Source organism: Acinonyx jubatus, chromosome C2 (genome assembly GCF_027475565.1).
Source record: "Acinonyx jubatus isolate Ajub_Pintada_27869175 chromosome C2, VMU_Ajub_asm_v1.0, whole genome shotgun sequence".
NCBI classification, from domain to species: domain Eukaryota; kingdom Metazoa; phylum Chordata; class Mammalia; order Carnivora; family Felidae; genus Acinonyx; species Acinonyx jubatus.
In genome coordinates this window covers 544980-563999 of record NC_069384.1, presented here as the reverse complement: position 1 = coordinate 563999, position 19020 = coordinate 544980, and the positions used below count along the sequence as shown (strand labels likewise).

Sequence of the window (19020 nt, the reverse complement as noted above, 5' to 3'; positions counted from 1 at the left end):
GTGGCAGAAAAATGGGTGTTTCCCAGTGGGTCATCTCCAAAAGAAAGTGGAGCCTAGCACAGTGTTGGAAGGAACTTTACACTTAGCACAAAAAGTTTTGGGTGAAGTAGTGATAACATAGAAAAACAAGTAAAGGCAACCAACTCCAGGGAAAACTGAAAAGTTGGACCTGTTAACCTTAAAAATAAAATCATCAGTTATTCTTGCCAGCAAAAATGGGTTTATTTGGGAATTTCAGAGAACCACAACGCAAGACAAGCAAGCTAAGGCAAAACCATAACTCCAAGGAACAAACCAGAACATGGCCTTATAGAGGAAAAGAGGGAGTTGGGCAGGTCTATTGTAAACAGAAAATCAATTGTAGTAAACTGGGTGCTGAAAGTGTTGTGGCTTCTCATTAGCTGAGCTGTAACTTTCTCCCATTGCTTGAGCTGTGGCAGTCTCTCATTGGCCGGACTATTGCCTGGCCTGGGCAGGAGGAAACCTTCCTTCCTCCAGTTGGGACAGTAAAGTAGTATCCTGGCAAGATGTCCCTCTTCCTGATAGGTCTTCAGTTGGTAGGGCACTAGAGCTCCCCCTACTGGCCTCCTGACTCCATTTTAAATGAGGTTTCCTTTTATTAATTTTAACGTAACTAAAGGAAGTGTAATCATAAACCAATACTGGGCTCAATGGCCAACAGTATTAATAGTCATACTGAACTCCGAATGCACACTTCAGCCCACATTTTGTCAAGCTGTTTGGAAGACTAGTAGAAGAGGAAATGTGGATATTTAGGCATGCATAAAGTATGTTGCAGAGAGGATAGTCTAGGAGAGCTAAGTTCTCTTCCATTGTGGGAAATCAACAGATAATGTCTAAAATCAAGATTAAGAAATAGCATTATTTAAGGTCTTTATTGATGAACATGAAATTAATCACTGAAAAAATCCCTAAAAAAAGTAAATAGTTTTGTTCTGAGGAAGTGGGGATTGGCTGGTAGATTTGGTGGTCGTGGGATAAGAAGTTCTGTTCTTAGTGCTTCTGTTTTCTCAGTGGCATAAGCAAGGTCATCATCTAAGAATGCTGGAGGTTTGAGGAGAATGAGAAGATACAGTCTTCTTGGAGAGTCTAAAGGATTATAATAGGGAGATGCTGAGTGCCAATTTCAGATTGGTGGTCATACTCAGCATCACCAAATTTATTAATACCTCCTTCTGTGGATGGCTCAAATTTATCCTTCTTCCACACCAACTGCTAACAAACTCAAGATTATACCTTTCCTTTTTCACATGGATGGCTGCTCAGCACCCCTTTCGAGATTCCTGCCTTGTCTTGCTGACCAGAATTGCCCATATACCATCTTTAAAAGAAGTGACCAAGTCACTTCTCTCCTAATATCTTCCAACAACGGACTCCCACAGCACTCAGAATAAGGCAGCAAGGGTCTCTGTGGTCTGGCCTATCCCCCCTCACTTGGCAGTACTACCACACTGACACCTCCAGGTGCCATAACCTCTCAGTTACGTCACATTCTGCCCAGTTCCACCCTGCACTCCCCTCCCAGAATTCTGTCTTCTCCACATAATCCTCTGGTCTCCCCTCTGCTTCCAGGGCAGGGATATGCCCTGCACACACCTTCAGATTGCTATGTACATATAACATTGGCTCTCTTGGATGTGAGCTAGGTGGGCCTGGTGAGCAGGGTTCCTGTGTCTTGTTCGTCCCTGTGTTACTGATGTCTGACACATCAGTGACTGCAACTTAGAAATGAATGATGCACACAGAAATGTAAGCTGCAAACTCCCTCAGAGCCTATGTTGGTGGGTGACAATGTGAGGAGATGAAACGTAAGAATATCAAAGACACTACACAGGAGAAAAGAGCCTTTCATTCTGAAAACTTGGGATGGCCTCATTAGACACTCAAATGGTTTATTTGCATGATTAATAATCACATTTCCAACAGTGCATCAAACATCTGAGAAGAACATTATTTCGAGTAACGGCAAAAATCTTCAGGAGACTCTCACTCTCTCAGGTCCCGTAGCTCAAATGTCCACCATGTCCAGCAGTGCAGAGAGATGGAGCTCAGAGGCAACTTCCTCCTCCCTTGAACTCTGCATCAGCCTTTCCAGGTGCTTGAGCCGTTCAGTCACAGATGTGCCTGTTGCCTCTGACAACTGCAGTTGCTCCCTTGGCCTTTCATTCTATTTAAATAAAAAAGAACCTAAAAATAGTTTGGGGAGATCCATAAACCCAAATATATTCTCTTTGAAGGCAGTATATCTGATTCATGTTAGAAACTTCATCTGTGGCCTGCTGGGCTCAACAAACCCGTTTCTTGGCATCTATCATATACATCCTTCCAGCCTCTTTCAGCACATACATATACAGCTGGTATCACCTGCACATAGAATGTTTCTCTTCATTGTATCATCCACTTCCAGTGTCAGTCATTTTTATAAAATATAATTGTCAAGGGCTATGAGCTATTCCATCATATGTCCTGTAATTGTTTAACCTGACTCCCATCTTTGGGTATTTAGTTTCCATTTTTTTATGCAGTATGATTAATACTACAGGTGAACAACAACAACAAAAACCCATCAATTTTTGTTATATATGGTAGTTTCTTTAGGGCAGAATTGTTAAGTCAAAACGTACAAACATTCTTAAGGTACCTGCCAAACTGATGAATGGAAAGAGTATGCCTTCTTAATTTGCTTTTCTTCCCTATTGAAGGGCTTCCTAAAACCAGTCCAGGAGCATACTTTTTAAATGTCCAGCATTATAATCTATGATGAAAACTCTGTTTTTGCTTCTGTTACCACTGAAAGAGGATAATGAGGTAGAAAGACCTTGAGCTTCGGAGCCAATCAGGTCTGGCTCTGAAAAGCAGCTCAGCCACACTCCTGGGTGAGCCCCTGATGTCTGTGATCTTACCTTCCTCGTTCATTAATTTTCCTCAGGGAAAGTTAACCCCGCAGAGGAAGACTGGGGTGATGCCAAGGCTTGGACATCATGTGCACAAACAGAAGCCACCGTCATCATCTTTGTTATTCTCCTCAATGCCCTCACTGCGTGTCAGAACACGGTTATGGGTTTTGTTCAATTTGTAAGCATGTTTTAATTCCACTCTCCCTTCATTTCACACATAGAAACTCAGAATTAGTTGGGCCTCTATAACACTGACAGATTAAGAAAAGATCTAATTTAAGCTAATAATTTATTGGTCATCACAATACCATATGATTAATGGAGATGTTACTTTTCCCCGCCATTCTCTCAGTCTTCAATTCTAATTCAAATGCCAAATGTACGCTCCTCCCACCTGTGGGCTGGTAGTGGTCACTGTCTTCATCACAGGTTCAATAGTCTGAGGCAGAGACACCAGGGTCTGAGGAAGGTAGAGGGGAAGGGATGTTGAATCTGTAAACACTCCTGCGTCTGCAGACAACCACTGCTGAAGCTGATCTTCAAACCTAAAGCATTTGAGAATGAGGAATAAAACGTTTAACTATCATTCACTTTTCTCCTATAAATATTTTTAATTAAAAAAAATTTTAAGATTTTATTTTTTTAGTAGTCTCTATATCCAACATGGGACTCAAACTTACAACCCCGAGAATCAAGAGTCACTTGTTCCACCAACTGAGCCAACCAGGCACCCCTACTTTTAACCTTTTAAAGCTTTGCTTTTTACTAAGGGTAGAACAGTTATGAGAAGCAGAACCACACTCCTAAAAATTTTTAATCTTCTCTTTAATTTGTAAGTCCAATTTATATTTAACAGAAAAGGTCACATTTATCCAAACAACTGCTTTTGCATGTTACTTAACATTACTCATAATTCTCCCATTTGGTTTATTTTCTCTGGCTTATTTTGGTATTTATAATTAATTCTTATCTCTTGATGGATTATCCAGATGTGTGGATTGCTGCTTATAGTTTAAAATTAACTCAAAATAATATCCCACCACCACCTAACACACTTGTAAGATGTTCACTCCATCCACTTTTTTCACTGATCTTTTCAAGAAAAACAATCTGATCCAACTGCTTAAATGATACACACCTATGAAAGTCTACTTTGAAAATCATGACACATTCATTCACTCTTCCAACAAGCCCCCACCAAACACTACGCACCATTTGAGGTACCAGGGATACAGCACTGAAAGAAAAGAGACAAGGCCCGGCTGTAAGCAGCTTATAGTTTAGTGAGGGGAGATAGACAAAGAACAAAAGAAAAGGGAAATGCAGTCTGAAGGTGAGAAAGACAAAGCAGAGACATGAAGACAGGAAGGGTTTGGGGGACAGGCAAGGAGGCCCTCGCTGAGAAGCGGACATTTGAGCAGAGACTGGACATGAGTGCAATGCGAGCCACAGGGATATCTGGAGGTGGCTGAAGAGTTCCAGGCAAAAGAAACAGCAGGCACAAAGGCTTGGCTGTGTGCTACCTCACAGGTTGAAGGAGCAGAGGTCAGAAAGGAAATGGGAGGCAGATCACATAGGCCCTGCCCACCTCATAAGGATTCTGCCTTTCATTGGAGAGGAAGTCATTGGAAGGTTGTGAGCAAAGGAAAACATGACCTCTGCTTCACAAGAAAGGTTCACACTGGGTCTGCCAAGACTAGACCACAGCCCACTGCAACATACGGTCCAATTCTGAATACATTTTTGATAGAGACAATAGGATTTATGGATGAACTGGATGTGGAAGAATAATTCCAAAGCATTGGGCCTGGGCAGCTGGAAGGACAAAATCTCATCAACTGGGAAGACCATCTCAAATGGGGGAAAACCTGGAATTAGATTTGGGATGTTAGCTTTGAGATGGCTATCAGGCATCCTATAAATGACTAATGAAGATTTTAAGGAAGCTGTTGCATATTCAAATCTGGATTTCAGAGAACTCAGGGTTTTTAGATATAGAGTTGTCAGAATATTGACGTTATTTGAAATTGGAGATTATCACTGGGGAGTGGGGGTGCAAACAGCACAGAGGCTAGGTGAGGGGGTGGGGGGAGAGCCCTAGGGGGAGTTACCAGCTGGGCAGGAAAGGGACGAGGTCTCCTGCGAGGTAGGAGGGAGAGAACAAAGGTGTGGAACGCTGCTGGAGACGGGGCTCATGGTCAGTTCAGCAAGCTGCTTGTGACTCTTACCAGAGCAGACATGGGGGCAGGGACGGGCTCAGGAGAGACTGGGAGGACAGAAGGGAGGATCACACTGTTTGAAGAGTTTACGATCAAAGGAGCATGGCTCAGGCATGATTCCCTGTTCTAGGGTGCTGGGAGGAAGGGGACATAACAGAGAAGCTCACGTGAGTGTCCTGAGTGGGTGGGAGATCGGATCCCAGCCAAGGGGAGGGGCTGCCCTTGGTGATAAGCTGGACCCAGGGAGGATGCTGGGGGTGAGGGGATGGGGTACAGGCCACCTTGTAAACTGCCTTCTTCCTGGTTCTCTTTCTCAGTAAAACCATTAAAAAGGGTGGTGGGAGACGCAGAGGAGTGTCTACAGTGTGGGACGACGCACTGGCACCCTCAGGCTTGCCAAGGGCAGAGAGCCGGTGGCAGCCACACATTCAGCACTCACTATCCACTGAAGACACTCCATCAGCCAGCCATGCTTTCTCTCCCACCAGAAAACTTACCACTCTCAGTAATAAACAGTAAATGAAACTGATTTCAAACAGTTTAAGACCTACTATCTAGGGCACTGCCTCTGCCTTCAAAGAGCTTATACTTCACACATCTGACTTGCCTTCTTTTTTAAACAGTCACGTCACTGTGATCCTTGCTAATCCAGCATGAAGGGGCCTAATGGACACAATAAACCTAAGGGAATAGACTTCACCTCTTGCTCTCCTCTTTCTCCAGCAGCAGACTCCGGGACAGACACTGGGCCAGGAGCTCCTGGGCAGAGGCTCCACGCATCAGATCCTGGGTGCTGGGAGCCCGCCCCTCTGGGCCATGCTCTACATTCCTCTTCCCTTTCCAGTGCATGTGCAGTATCGGAGCAGGAAACTTGTTTGCAGACGGATGCAAAGACTTTATCCCCAAACTGTAAGTACATGTTTTGAAGTGCTTATGGTCAGGAAGGAGGAAGAAAGGTTCCTCCAGCAGCAGGTAGAGTGTGCATGTAGACACAGAGCCCCAGACCTACCCTTGCCTACTCCTGCTTCCCTCAGGGTCAGGCTTGGGCACAAAGGAAGGAAGGGCAACCTCTGCCTTACAGGAAAGGCTTACCTTCTCTCCTGGGCAGCTGGGTGCTTGGAGCTTCTCTACTCAGAGTTTGGTTTCCCATCCCAAGGTTATCAACAAGGTTCTATTTTACCCTAATATTGGTAAGGTTCGTATTTTTACATTTAGCTCTTAAATCCCTGTGTAAGTAATATTCACAAACAGAGGGAGAAAGGGGGTCTACTATTTTATTTTTTGTAAATAGATGCCAACGTCTGTCCTCACTGGTTTCGCATGGTACTTTGTCCCATATGATTTGTTTCTGGACTTCCTATTCTCATCTATTTGTTGTAACTTTACTATATGTTCTGATGTGAGGCACAGCAGTTCCTCCTTGTTATTTATTTATTTATAATGTTTATTTGTTTGTAGGGGGAGGGGCAAAGAGAGAGGGAGAGAAAGAATCCCGAGCAGGCTCTGTGCTGACAGCACAGAGCCCGAACCAGGACTGGATCCCACGAACCAAACTGTGAGATCATGACCTAAGCCAAAATCAAAAGTTGGGTGCTTGCCCAACTAAGCCACCAGGCACCCCACCTCCTTGTTATTCTTATTCAAAATTTTCTCAGCAATTGCTACATATTTTCTCATCCTAATATATTTTAGAATTAACTTGTCAAGACCAGGGGGAAAATTCCTCTTTTGGGTTTTTGATTAGAAAAGCCCTGACTTTACACTTTAAGAACTGACATCTTTACAGCACTCCATCTTCCCATCAACAAAGCTAGCTGACCTCTCATTCATTCAGGTTTTCTTCACACCTTCAAGTCCCTGAGAGTTCCCTGCACAAGGGTTTAGTTCCTTTCCTGGATCAGTATACGTCCCTATGTTAAGGGTTAGTTGCTGCTGTGAATGAGAATTTTTGTACATTGTAAGTCCATCTGTCTGATCACCTGGCTGAACTCCAAATAGTTCTATGGATGTAACTGTTGATTTTCTTGAAGTGACAATTTAACTGTCTAAAAACGACAGTTACTCCTTCTTTTTGGTATTTACACCATCTTATCTGTGTCCCTGCATCGGGGCAGCATTCCCAGGATAGCAGTGAACAAGTGAAATCAGGCAGCTCAGGCTGTTCTGACATTCATATTTCTAATGTCTTAGCAAGAAGGATTTTTTTTTTTTTTTTTTTTTGGTAGTTTTATGGTGAAATGCCTTATGAAGGTAAGGAGTTTTTTTACCCAAGTTTGATAAGAAATTTTATCAAGAATGAGTACAAATTGGGTTTGGAGGGTACAGATTTTAATAAAAGAACTTAAATACCTACTGAAATGATCACTATTTTTCTATGACAGCAAATTACAAGAGATTTCTGTTGTTGACATTGTTTATCCTGGGATAAAGCCTACTTGTGAACTTTTTTATGTACTGGAAAATTATATGTGCTAACACATTTTATTCAGTACTTTTGAACTAGGTTTGTAAATGAGATGAAATGTCTACTTTCTTTTATCTAGATTCTCCTGGCTATGTTATGATTTCAGGGTCAGGTTTGTCTGATAAATGAGATGCTTGCATAAGAATAATCTGTTCCTGAGGTATTTGTCTAAATCTAACCACAGTGGGCTGGATTCTGTGTGTAGAACATTAATGTTCTGTCTCTGTACTCTGGAGGAGAATAATACAGTTTGCTCTGCTGGCTGTCAGGACAGAAACACACAATACACACAGATCTCACCGCCCATGACTCAGATGTAGCTCCTTCTGTGTCTGCATTCTGGCTTGTTCCCATGACAAAGGAACATCATATGCTTTCAAGTGGTTTTTAAAAAAATATACACATATCTGACCATCTTCACTCAGAGCCTCTGAAAAAATACAAAAACAAATGAGAAAAGAGTATCAAAAGAGCAACAAGCAACAGGTGACCACTTGAAGTTTGCTTATACACTGATTTAAGAACAAGCCCTACTAACTAAAGCCATGCACTTGACTCCCATGCTTGACGTAACATGCCTCACCATCCATGGGTCATTTAAGGTTCAGACAGGCTCAGGTCCAGACTGTGGCATGACCAGTATAACTACTCAGAGCTACCGAAATCTAACTTAGAGCCAGCCTAGGGGCCCATTTCAGGGAGATGGTTCCAGGCTCCCCCGGAATACTCCTAGCTCCTCCCAATGTTAACAGTCACTGGCTTAAGCCACTGGCTTAAGCCACTGGAAGTCACTGGCTTAAAGGGGAGTCCTATAGAAAGGAAGGGCAGCGACCCACAGAAAAAGAAACATCAAAGTAAACATCTTTCTTTGCTGAAACTGGACCAAGTAGTCCTCCTGATGTGACCCCACAGCACCGAGCACTAATTACCTGATGTGATAGGAAGCCTAGGGGGTGTCCAGTCCCTCAGCTTGTGATTGATGCACAAGGCAATTATGTCATCCCATGGGATCTCGGCAACTGAGGGCCCTGCCCCCTGGCCCAGCGAATGGCTCTTGCTCTTCCACCTGCAGTAGGTTCTGCGGAGCAGGTTTTCCACCTGGGACTGGAGGACAGGCCGAGTCTGGCAAGAGCTGGGGATCTGGGAGGCATACTGGACCACCATGGAGCATACGGGGAGCCAGGGCGCTGGAGAGAAAACACCTCCTCAGTTACAAGATTTGGCCAGAGTATATAGGTGGACACTACACAAAATGTCTTCACTCCACATTTTCTTAGGAAAAGGCAACTGTGTATTTAAGAAGTTTGCTTTCGAATTTGAATACAATAGAACCACAGCTGTTCTCCCTCCCCACGTCCTGTTAAGAGATGCAAACAGTCACCCTGGACAAAATAAACAACAGAGTCCAACCTAGAGGCTCTGATTATACAGGACTGTGGTTACACCAGAAATCTGTATTGTAAAAAGCACCCAGGGGACTCTGGTACCGGAAGTCTGGGCTTCTTTTGGGGAACCTTGCCCTAGCTCCTATTTACATCGTGTGGTTTGCTTCCATTTGGGTTTCTTCAATAACGAGCATCTATGAGACCTACTGAAGACCACACCCTATTAAAAAAAAATTTTTTTTAGTGTTTATTTTTGAGAGACAGAGCATGAGTGGGGGGAGGAGCAGAGAGAGACGGAGACACAGAATCTGAAGCAGGCTCCAGGCTCTGACCTGTCAGCACAGAGCCCAATGTGGAGCTCAAACTCACGAACAGTAAGATCATGACCTGAGCCAAAGTCGGATGCTTAACTAACTGAGCCACCCAGGCACCCCCACAACCCAAAGTTTACAAGGGTACCTGAGGCCTCTGTTCAAAGGCCCAAAGGAGAGTGGCCGTGCCAAGGCCATGTATTGTACTACATAAGTAGCAAACAGCCTCATTCCCTCCTAACAGCGTGAGCAAAGGAAGGGACAGCCTCCTTGCCCAGCCCAGGGGACCTATAGAGTCTTCATCACAACAGCCTCACCTGGGCACAACCAGAGTCACAGAACAGAGGTTTCTTTGACAAAGAAGGAACACTGGTGTTAAAGTAACAGAGTGTCATGGCCCCAGCAGAGCCAGCAATGTGGGCAGGGCTGCCTGGTCCCCACGCTCTTTGCCCCCACACCCTATGGCAAAGGCAGGATAGAACCTGCTGTCAATTCAGAAACCGTGGGCCTTGGGCTACGTGTTCAGGCCAACACCACTTACCACGTTCTTTCCTGGGCCGTGCGGACACCCACAGGCTGCTCTATTAGTGATGAAGGGCCCACAGCCCCCCACAAACAGCCCCAACTGACTCCTAAACCCAAAGGCAGGTGTGAATGGGTACAGTGTGGGAGCAGGGGGCGCACAGTGGATGAGGACATACAAATTTCACATCAGCGCCCAATACCTGCCAGATTATCACTATAGTAAGAACAGAAAACAGGAGACTTAGCTGTCCCACATTCCTCCCCAGCCAGGACCCTTGGCAAGAGCACGTACCCCCCGGGGGTGGAAGGTCCATCTGTGGAAGCTGGAAGCCAAGCACAGCCTGCCTTAACCAGGCCAAGTGCTCCGGGGCATTCCAGTGAAGGTGAGGAAGCAGCCGGCTGCCCCCTACTTCGGCAAACTCAGTGACAGGCCAGGACAAGTCGCACAGCTGTTCAGATGACACCAGGGAGGCCAGGAAGTGCAGCACACTGTTGAACAGCTCAATGATGGCTCCAGGCTCCTGTGAGACCAGGCCGCCCTGCCGCCTCTCTCTTCTGTCATGGAAAAACCGGCCGCTAAACTCACGGCCAACCCCATCTTCCACGTACTGAATGAGGGTCTGGCAGCAAAGGTCAAGGGAACAGGGGCAGTGGGAGACCAGCCACTGCACAGCCCGTGAAACCTGAGATGCAAAAACATTCAGGAGAGACTCGGTTAAACAGTTCATCCTGTTTTTCAGAAAGAGCTTCCCGAAAGTACCTCTCCCACAGCTGTCACAGCAGGTGCCACAGGGAGCACCAGCTTCTCAACCACACTAGGAAGTGGGCAGAAGCTTCCACGGCACTAGAGTTCCGCCCCCTATGCCTCCCAGAGAGGGCTCCAGGTCCCATCTTATCCTGAGGAGTAAAGCCTGCAGGGTCATCCTGGAAGGGCTCAGGCCCAAGGTAACCCAGCCCTGCACACCACCTTCACCACGCACAGAAAGGGAAGCCAGGTCCCCCCATGCTTAGGAGGCCCAGCACCTTGCTGCGCACCCACATACTCTCATACCCTCTAGCTTCCCGCAGTTACTTTCATTGTAATTCCAGGCACTTCTTTCCCAAAATGTAACTATTACAGCAAAACCTCTAAAAAAAATTTACATGAACAATTTAATATGTTTCAGAGAGCAGGACTGTAGGCAAATTTTGTCTTTTATTTTGATTTCTGCTTACATTTTCTTAAGTTGTCAAAATATAATGTTAAAAATCCAAGCAGTAACATATACTACATTTAAGACAGAACAAAAGGGGAAAATTGAAATGTCTTATCAGACCTTTAAAAATGATGAAGACTTCTCACCTTAGTTGTGCCTTGTAAGTCATTAATGGAATCAGGAATCTCAATAACGGTATAATCTGAAATCAGCTTAGCTGAAACCAAATCCTGTAGCATCAGACCTTTGAGAGAAACAGACAGAGGTTACCTGTCTTATGCTCTCAGCGTGCAGAAAAGCTAACACATCTCACTGCACTGACCCCGCCCATCCCTGCTCCCAGTCACTGCTGTCCCTCGACTCCCTACACACACCACACTGCCAGCACGTCCTCAAACCAGGGGCTCGACCCATTTTTAAACATGCTGGTTCATAAACGAAATTGCCTTCACAAACCATCTTCCACTTCCTTCTCCATGACATCCCCTCCTGGGCTAGGTACAAGGACCACAAGTGGAAGTGCAGGCTGGAAGGGCTTGGCCTGCAGGAGCTGCTTGAGCTGTAGCAACGCAGACAGCCAGTACACGTCCTCCTCCGCCATGTCCTCACTCTCCACTTTGGGGGGAAGCAGCAGCATGAGCCCACTGGCTCCCAGGAGCTCCTTCTGCGTCTCCACAGCATCAAGGGCGCAGTCGCTGAGAGCACCGTGAGCCACCTGGAACAACATCTAGACCATCAGGAGGGACACACCAGGGGACAAATCATTCAGTGAATGTGAGCCCCAGAATAAGCGCAACCAAATGCTCACTGCTCTCTGGGCTGCCCTCCTCCATGAGGCTGTAGATTAGTGCAAGAAACAGCCAAGTCAACAGATAATAATTCAGCCTCTAGCTAGAAGTGTGTTTGAAGATGTTACTTTAATCTTAACAATTACCCTTAAACAGGTATAAAAACAGGTAAGCACCCCCCCGCCCCCCCCGCCCCAAAGAACCCAAACAGGTAAAGCCCATAACAACAGAAGGGAGTAAAGGTAAACCAATAGCAGACAAGGGATTCTGACCAGTTTCTTGAGAGCATCACAGACATGGAAGCAATCACTGTTAAGATTAAGGAAGCAGAAGAAGCCAGACCTAAAGAGTTACAGATGGAGGTATGGAAGGAACCAGGCTGACTGAGCCTGCAAAAGCCCTGAGCACCCAGATCCAGTGGCACCAAGAGCCAGAGGTGAGGTTCAGGACCACACAGATAAGTCACACCCACCGCAGTGGCCCTACAGGTCATCCACCCACCTGCAGGTGGCCTTTAAGTGCAATCTGCCCCCTGGGCAGACATCCTATCCTGAAATGATGCAAGCATAGTGGAGGGGACAGAGCACACCTGTCCCAAGACCATCAGCAGCTGGCCAAGAGGATAAGACGAATCCTTCCCAAAGAAACCAAACAGTCCAAGAAAACAACACGCAGATCCTGACACTTGGGAGTCCCCCTAAAAACTGTACGCTTGCTGTTCAGCTACCTGCTACCCCACCTCAAACACAAGAGCTTATGGACAGCCTTTTAGGGCCTCACTCAGGTATGGGCAGCCTCAGATAAGGTGTCCAAGGAGAGCCTCCAACATAAGAGAGAGATCAGAATAATAAAGAAAGAGAAATCCAAAGGAAACAAATCATGCATGTAACATAAAAAAGCTCAGACCTCAAAAATCCTAATTTCCTCTCATGATGCATCTAAAAATAGTCACAAGATGATATGATAAATTCAAATAACAGTAAGAAAAAATGAATGATACATATGGAATAAAAAATTTGGTAGAATGTATAGAATATAAAGTCAATTTGGGGCACCTGGGTTGCTGTTGGTTAAGTGTCTGACTCCTGATTTCAGTTTAGGTCATGATTTCACAGTTCACGAGATTGAGCCCCACATCGGGCTCCATGCTAATAGCACAGACCCTGCTTGGGATTCTCTCTCTCTGCCCGCTCCCAATAAATAAATAAATAAACATTTAAAAAAAAAAAGTCAATGAATCTCCCAGAGCATGATATTTAAAAACAAAACAGAAAATAGAATAGAAAGGATAAGAAGCTTAGAGAATTAACTAACAAGATCCAACATCTGTCACAGGAATTCAAGAGAACAAAAAACAAAAGAAGGAAAATAGGTAGCACTGAGATGCAAAAACATCCCAGAAGTGAAACAGTACTCTCCAGCCTGAAAGGACCCCGTCAAACCCAGCACAGTGAGCAAAAGAAGTCGTCACCAGGCATACCCCAGTGGATTTTCAGAACCCCAGGGTCAGAAAGCAGGCTTCCAGAGAGAAACAAGACCAGGCCACAGAGAAAAGAACAGGAATCACCTCAGACATCTCAACAGCAACTCTGGATTTCAGATGACCTTGGGAGAAAAACTGGAAGGAAAAACCTTTCAACCCACACTTCTACAAACCTCACTGAACCACAAAGCAAATACAAGGGTAAACACATTTTCAAAGAGGCAAGGACTAAAACCTCTGCTCCCACAGATCCTTTCTTTGGAAGAAACTGGAAGATACACCCCACACCCTGCTGCTGTCAATGGCAGGACCAAGTAAGCACATGTGTTAGTCAGGCGCTGTTCTAGGAACTCTACACATACAGCTCACTCCATCCTCAAGGGCACCTGTGTGCAGTGCCACCATGTGGCAGCTGTGTGGCCTAGGGCTATTTTGTTTAACTTCTCGGAGCCTCAGTTCCTTCTTTGGTAAAAGAGGGATTGTAAGATCTCACTCATGTGTAATTTATTAAACAAAACAAACAGAGCAAATGAAGAAAAAGAGAAAGGCAAACCAAGAAACAGACTCTTTATAGGAAACAAACTGATGGTCACCAGAGGGGAGGCAGGTGGGAAGATGGGTAAAACGGGGGATGGGGATTAAGGAATGCATTTGTCATAATGAAATAAATATATAAATAAAATAAGATAAAATAAAATAAGTATCAGCAAGCAAGAATGGGAACGGGGAGAAGGACTGCCATAATTTGGATTATAAACCAGGAGGACGGGCACTTGACATTTTTCTACCCACGAGTTTCCTTCTCCCTCCAGGATATTAGCTCCTGAGAAGAGGGATTTGTGTTGATGTGTTCTCTGCTATAACCCAGCATGTGGAATAGTACTTGGGACAGAGAAGTCACTCAACAAATACTTGTGAAATGCATACCTGAATGAATGGGTAATGCAGTATGATGTAAGAAGGAGATAGGCTTTCTCTCCAAGAGATACAAGCCAGTCAGAAATTGTTTAAAAACTGAAACAAAGACACAAAGTAAAAATTGGGGAAGGGGAAGAAATGAACAAAGTGAACATCAGGAAAGCTCCTCAGAAAACGAGAGCCGGTTGGTATTATTATACAAATAAACAAGAGCATCAAATCTCTTTTTTTAATAAAAGAGGGATCATAAGAGCACTCCTACACAGGAAGCACAGAGTCACATGGAACCTGCCTGAGATCACAGGGTTAGCAGGGGGAGGAGCAGGACCATGCTAGTGGTATGGAGATCAAGTGGCAGCCACAACCTGGGACACTATCAGCCCACAGGAGAGCAAGAGGATGGCACTTTCTCAAAGGGATAAGGTGAAGTGAGAGAGCATCTGAAACTCTACTAAGATGCACACAACCCACCTGCTGGCACATTTGGGTAAAAATTAATGAGAGATACAGAGAAAAGTATGTAAGTGAGAAAAGAAGGCAACTACAATTTGCAATAAAATTAAGAAACATAGTCACAGAACACTTGGCTGGTTCTGAGGCAAACAGCAATCACACAGCCATCAAAATGTGATCCCACTCACTAAGATAAGATAAAGTGATGATGTAGCCACCTTGGAAATTAAGGAAGGCTGGGTGGGACCATAGTGTACCAATTCACTCCTCACTTGGCACGGGGTGCAGCCATGAAGACAGCCCCATGATCCCACCTCCTAGTGCTCATGCCCTTGCACAATCCCCTGCCATGACGTGCTTCTAACAGACAGAATCAGAAAAAAGTGACAAGACATCACTTTTAAGATTAGGTTACAGAGAGACTCTGTCGTCCTGCCCAGCAGATGGCAGCCAGCTGCCAACTTACACACTGCCTCATGGAGAGGCCCTGGCCACAGCCAATAAGGAAGTGAATCCTGCCAACAACCACAAGAGCGAGCTTGGAAGTGGCTCTTCCCTCAGTCAAGCTTTCGGATGAGACCAGAGCTTTGGCTTACACCTTGATTTCCGCTTTGTGAGAAACCCTGAGCCAGAGGACCCAATTAAACCACACTTGGACTTCTGACCCACAAAAACTATGAGATAACAAATCTTGACTATTTTAAACTAAGTTTGGGGTTAATTTGTTATACAACAATAGATATATTTTAATGGGAAGTCAGTGGAGAACATCTAAAGTGGGTAAACTGAGAAACAGCTGTGTAAGCATGTGATTTGGGAAGACAACAGAACTCAACCCCTAGGAGAGAGGCAGGGGCTGCTATCCCTCATTATGCATCATGACATGTATCTGACTTTTTAAGTACTGCAAATATTACTTTGATTAAAAGACTTAAGAATAAAGGCAAGAACAACAACAAACTAATTGTCCAGTAGGTGAAGTCTGACTTTATGATCATAGGAAAAAAGGGAAGAACGTGAACCAAGACATTACTGTTACCTCTGAATGGCAAGAGCATAAATGGCTCTTATCATCTTTATGCTTCCTCTGTACTTCCTTATATTTCTAAGGTTTTATACATGTATTACTTTTACTTTTACTTTTAGAAAATAAAATAAATAATATTAAAATAGAAAAACAAAAGTGCCTGACTGGCTCAGTTAGAAGAACATGAGACTCTTGATCTTGGGGTTGTGAGTTTGCTTAAATTAAAAAAAAAAAATTAAAATAAATAAGTAACATAAAATGGAAGAACAAAATAAATAAAAACCGTATAACCAAACTACAATTTATAGAGGCTCCAAGGACAGAAGGAATGTGGATTACAGTATCACACGGAGATGAGCAGGGTGTGCCACAAAGGTGACCTTCTTAGGAAGAGGAGAGGCCTGGGCACTGTAAACCCTCCGGTCAGGGCAGAGGGTAGACAGTGGGTTCTCACTGAGCACTCTGAGCATGCAACCTGGCTAACCCTCATGAGACCCTGATGCAGTGAGTCAGGACTACATTATGGAGGGCACCACGCCTAGGCTCAAAACGCTGGCCAGAGCAGCAGCTGACAACCCCAGGTCTGCTCCACATGGAAGCCCACACTCTCTGCCCTGCATCGTTCTTTTCCAAGCAAATAAAATACACTTCTGGGTTTATCTGAACATATGCTAACACCTAAAATTTATGTAGACTTTATTCGAATGAGGAAATAGGTTCTCGTTAAATAAGAATCTCTCAGACGATGGTTCCCACAAGGGAGGGAGTGGGGGCTGGACAAAATGGGAGGAGGGTGGGAGGTATGAGCTTCCAGCCATGGAATGAATAATTAAGAGGATAAAAGGTACAGCATAGGAAATATAGTCAATAGTATTGTAATAGCACTGTATGATGACAGATAGTAGGTACACTGTGGTGAGCACAGCATAATGTATAGATTTATGGAATCATTATATTGTACACCTGAAACTAACATAACATTGTGTACCAACTCTACTTAAATAAGAATAAAGAAAAATTAAAAAAAAAATTAACATCTATACTAAACAAACACCTATAAAAAACAAAAATTAGAACTTACGATCAAAAACTTAGGACAAGTTGAATGTAAAACAAATCCAACTGACCTGAAATGCCCAATACTGAACTTATATATATTGGTGGGACCAAGTTTAGTGAAAACTGCATAGGATTAAAAACCATTAATTACGGGGCGCCTGGGTGGCTCAGTCGGTTAAGGGTCCGACTTCAGCTCAGGTCATGATCTCGCAGTCCGTGAGTTCGAGCCCCACGTCGGGCTCTGTGCTGACAGCTCGGAGCCTGGAGCCTGTTTCAGATTCTGTGTCTCCCTCTCTCTCTGACCCTCCCCCATTCATGCTCTGTCTCTCTCTGTCTCAAAAATAAATAAACGTTAAAAAAAAATTAAAAAAAATTAAAAAAAAAAAACCATTAATTACTCTCTTGTAAGACCTGATGTATCAGGAAGCCATTATAGCAAAGATGTTAGCTGTTGGCAAACCATGTGACATATAACAGGCACTGTATTTTTGCGAAATGCTCTCTTACACTTCTCAGGTTAATTATCAGAGGCCCATGAAGGAGGAGTTCAGGGTTCCTAAATTATGTGCATCTATGCATTTGTCAGGATGGTTCTGAGTTTTCACCAAGTTCTCAAAGAGGTCTGTTGACCTGAGATGATTAAGGCTCACAGCACTCCTGAGAATCTAGCCTGGCATGTCACACCAAGTAGGTGTCCGTGGGATGTCAACAGGACACAAAGAGGAACAGACATGATACGGGCTTCTGAGCCTCCCACACTTCTTCAAAACCACTTCAAGGCACTTCCATGATTCCAATAATGTCTAAAAGTGAGTGAAATAAAAAAATCACAGGGACGCCTGGGTGGCTCAGCATTCAACTTCAGCCCAGGTCATGATCTCGTGGTCCGTGAGTTCGAGCCCCACATCAGGCTCTGTGCTGACAGCTCAGAGCCTGGAGCCTACTTCAGATTCTGTGTGTCATCCTCTCTCTGCTCCTTCCCCACTCATGCTTTGTCTCCCTGTGTCTCTCTCTCTCTCTCTCAAAAATAATAATTAAAAAAAAAGAAAATCACAGAAGTAAATACACGATTCTCACCTACCTTTATACACACATTGACAGCGACTGTCTGATCCCCTTTGCTGCTGAGAGCGTGAAACAGCGCAAGCGTCTGAATTCCCCCAGCCATGGTGCCTGTGTCGCCCACTGAGCCATCACCTCCCATGAACTTGACTTGTAACCAGTTTGCTAAAATTCTGTGAATAAAGGAAAATAACACTTGAAAAAGAATTCTAAATTTAAACTATAAAGATTTTTAGGAAAAGTGAAAAAGAAATACCACACAGATGTAGGTTCACAGACACCAACTCTTACTGTAAAGTTGAGCTGGACAAAACAGGCTGTGATTTTAAACTAGACCAAGGAACTCTCCTGGGGTATCTACTGGGGCGAGAGGAGAGGGCACTCATGAACCTGATCCATTCTTACAGTACAGTACTGTAAGTATATTTTCCTTATGATTTTCTTAATAACATTTTCTTTCCTGTAACTTTATCGTAAGAATACAGTATATGATAAATACATATATACACAAATACAAATAAATACACAATGTTGACTATGTTAGGTTTCTGGTCAACAGCAGCTATTAGTAGTTAAGTTCTGGGGGGAGTCAAAAGTTATACTCAGATTTTCGACTATGTCAGGGGAATTGACATCTCTAAACCCCATGTTATTCAAGGGTCAACTATAAAAATGTTTCACAGAATTAAGTTTCATGCAGAGGCGCCTGGGTGGCTCAGTCAGTTTGAGTGTCCAACTTCTGCTCAGGTCATGATCTCAAAGTTCATGAGTTCAAACCCCATATCAGTTTGCTGCTATCAGCACAGAGCCTGCTTCAGATCCTTTGTCACCCACTCTCTGCCCCTCCCCCACTTGTGTGTGCGGGTATGCTCTCTCTCAAAAATAATAAACATTAAAAAAAAAAATTCATGCTGGAGACCTTAAGAATTACTGTGATGTATATTTCCAAGTGAACTTATTAGTGAATCAGAAGACAGCTACTCTAAGAAATGACTCACCTTAATTTAAATACTTTTAATATAAGACAACTCTCTTCTTTGCTCAGTTGTCTTATAATCTTTATGACTTTTTTTTCCTTAGTTAAGCAGTGTCCAAGAGTAACTGCTTAAAAAGGAATGTATTCAAAGAACTTAATACCCTCAAACAATGCTAACAGGAATGTAAATGGTGCAGCCACTGTGGAAAAGTTTGGCAACTCCTCAAAGACTTAAC

General features: G+C 44.0%; 1 protein-coding gene across 4 annotated transcripts in view; it reads right to left on the bottom strand.

Moving 5' to 3' along the window:
• Positions 1-1882: 1882 nt before the first annotated feature.
• Positions 1883-19020, bottom strand: part of MCM3AP (minichromosome maintenance complex component 3 associated protein) — a 55113-nt gene continuing 37975 nt past the window's right edge. For 2 of the 4 annotated variants that reach the window (XM_015085818.3, XM_015085817.3), the window contains exons 21-29: positions 17828-17981; positions 11475-11745; positions 11165-11262; positions 10115-10505; positions 8531-8788; positions 7902-8031; positions 5838-6044; positions 3313-3463; positions 1883-2188 (exon numbers count right to left, since the gene is read on the bottom strand). In XM_015085818.3, coding sequence (XP_014941304.3) covers positions 2030-2188; positions 3313-3463; positions 5838-6044; positions 7902-8031; positions 8531-8788; positions 10115-10505; positions 11165-11262; positions 11475-11745; positions 17828-17981 — 1819 coding nt within the window. In that variant the 3' untranslated portion in view covers positions 1883-2029. Of the gene's footprint in view, positions 2209-3312; positions 3464-5837; positions 6045-7901; positions 8032-8530; positions 8789-10114; positions 10506-11164; positions 11263-11474; positions 11746-17827; positions 17982-19020 lie in introns of all 4 variants that reach the window. The other 2 variants (XM_015085820.3, XM_015085819.3) reach the window with 2 other exon arrangements.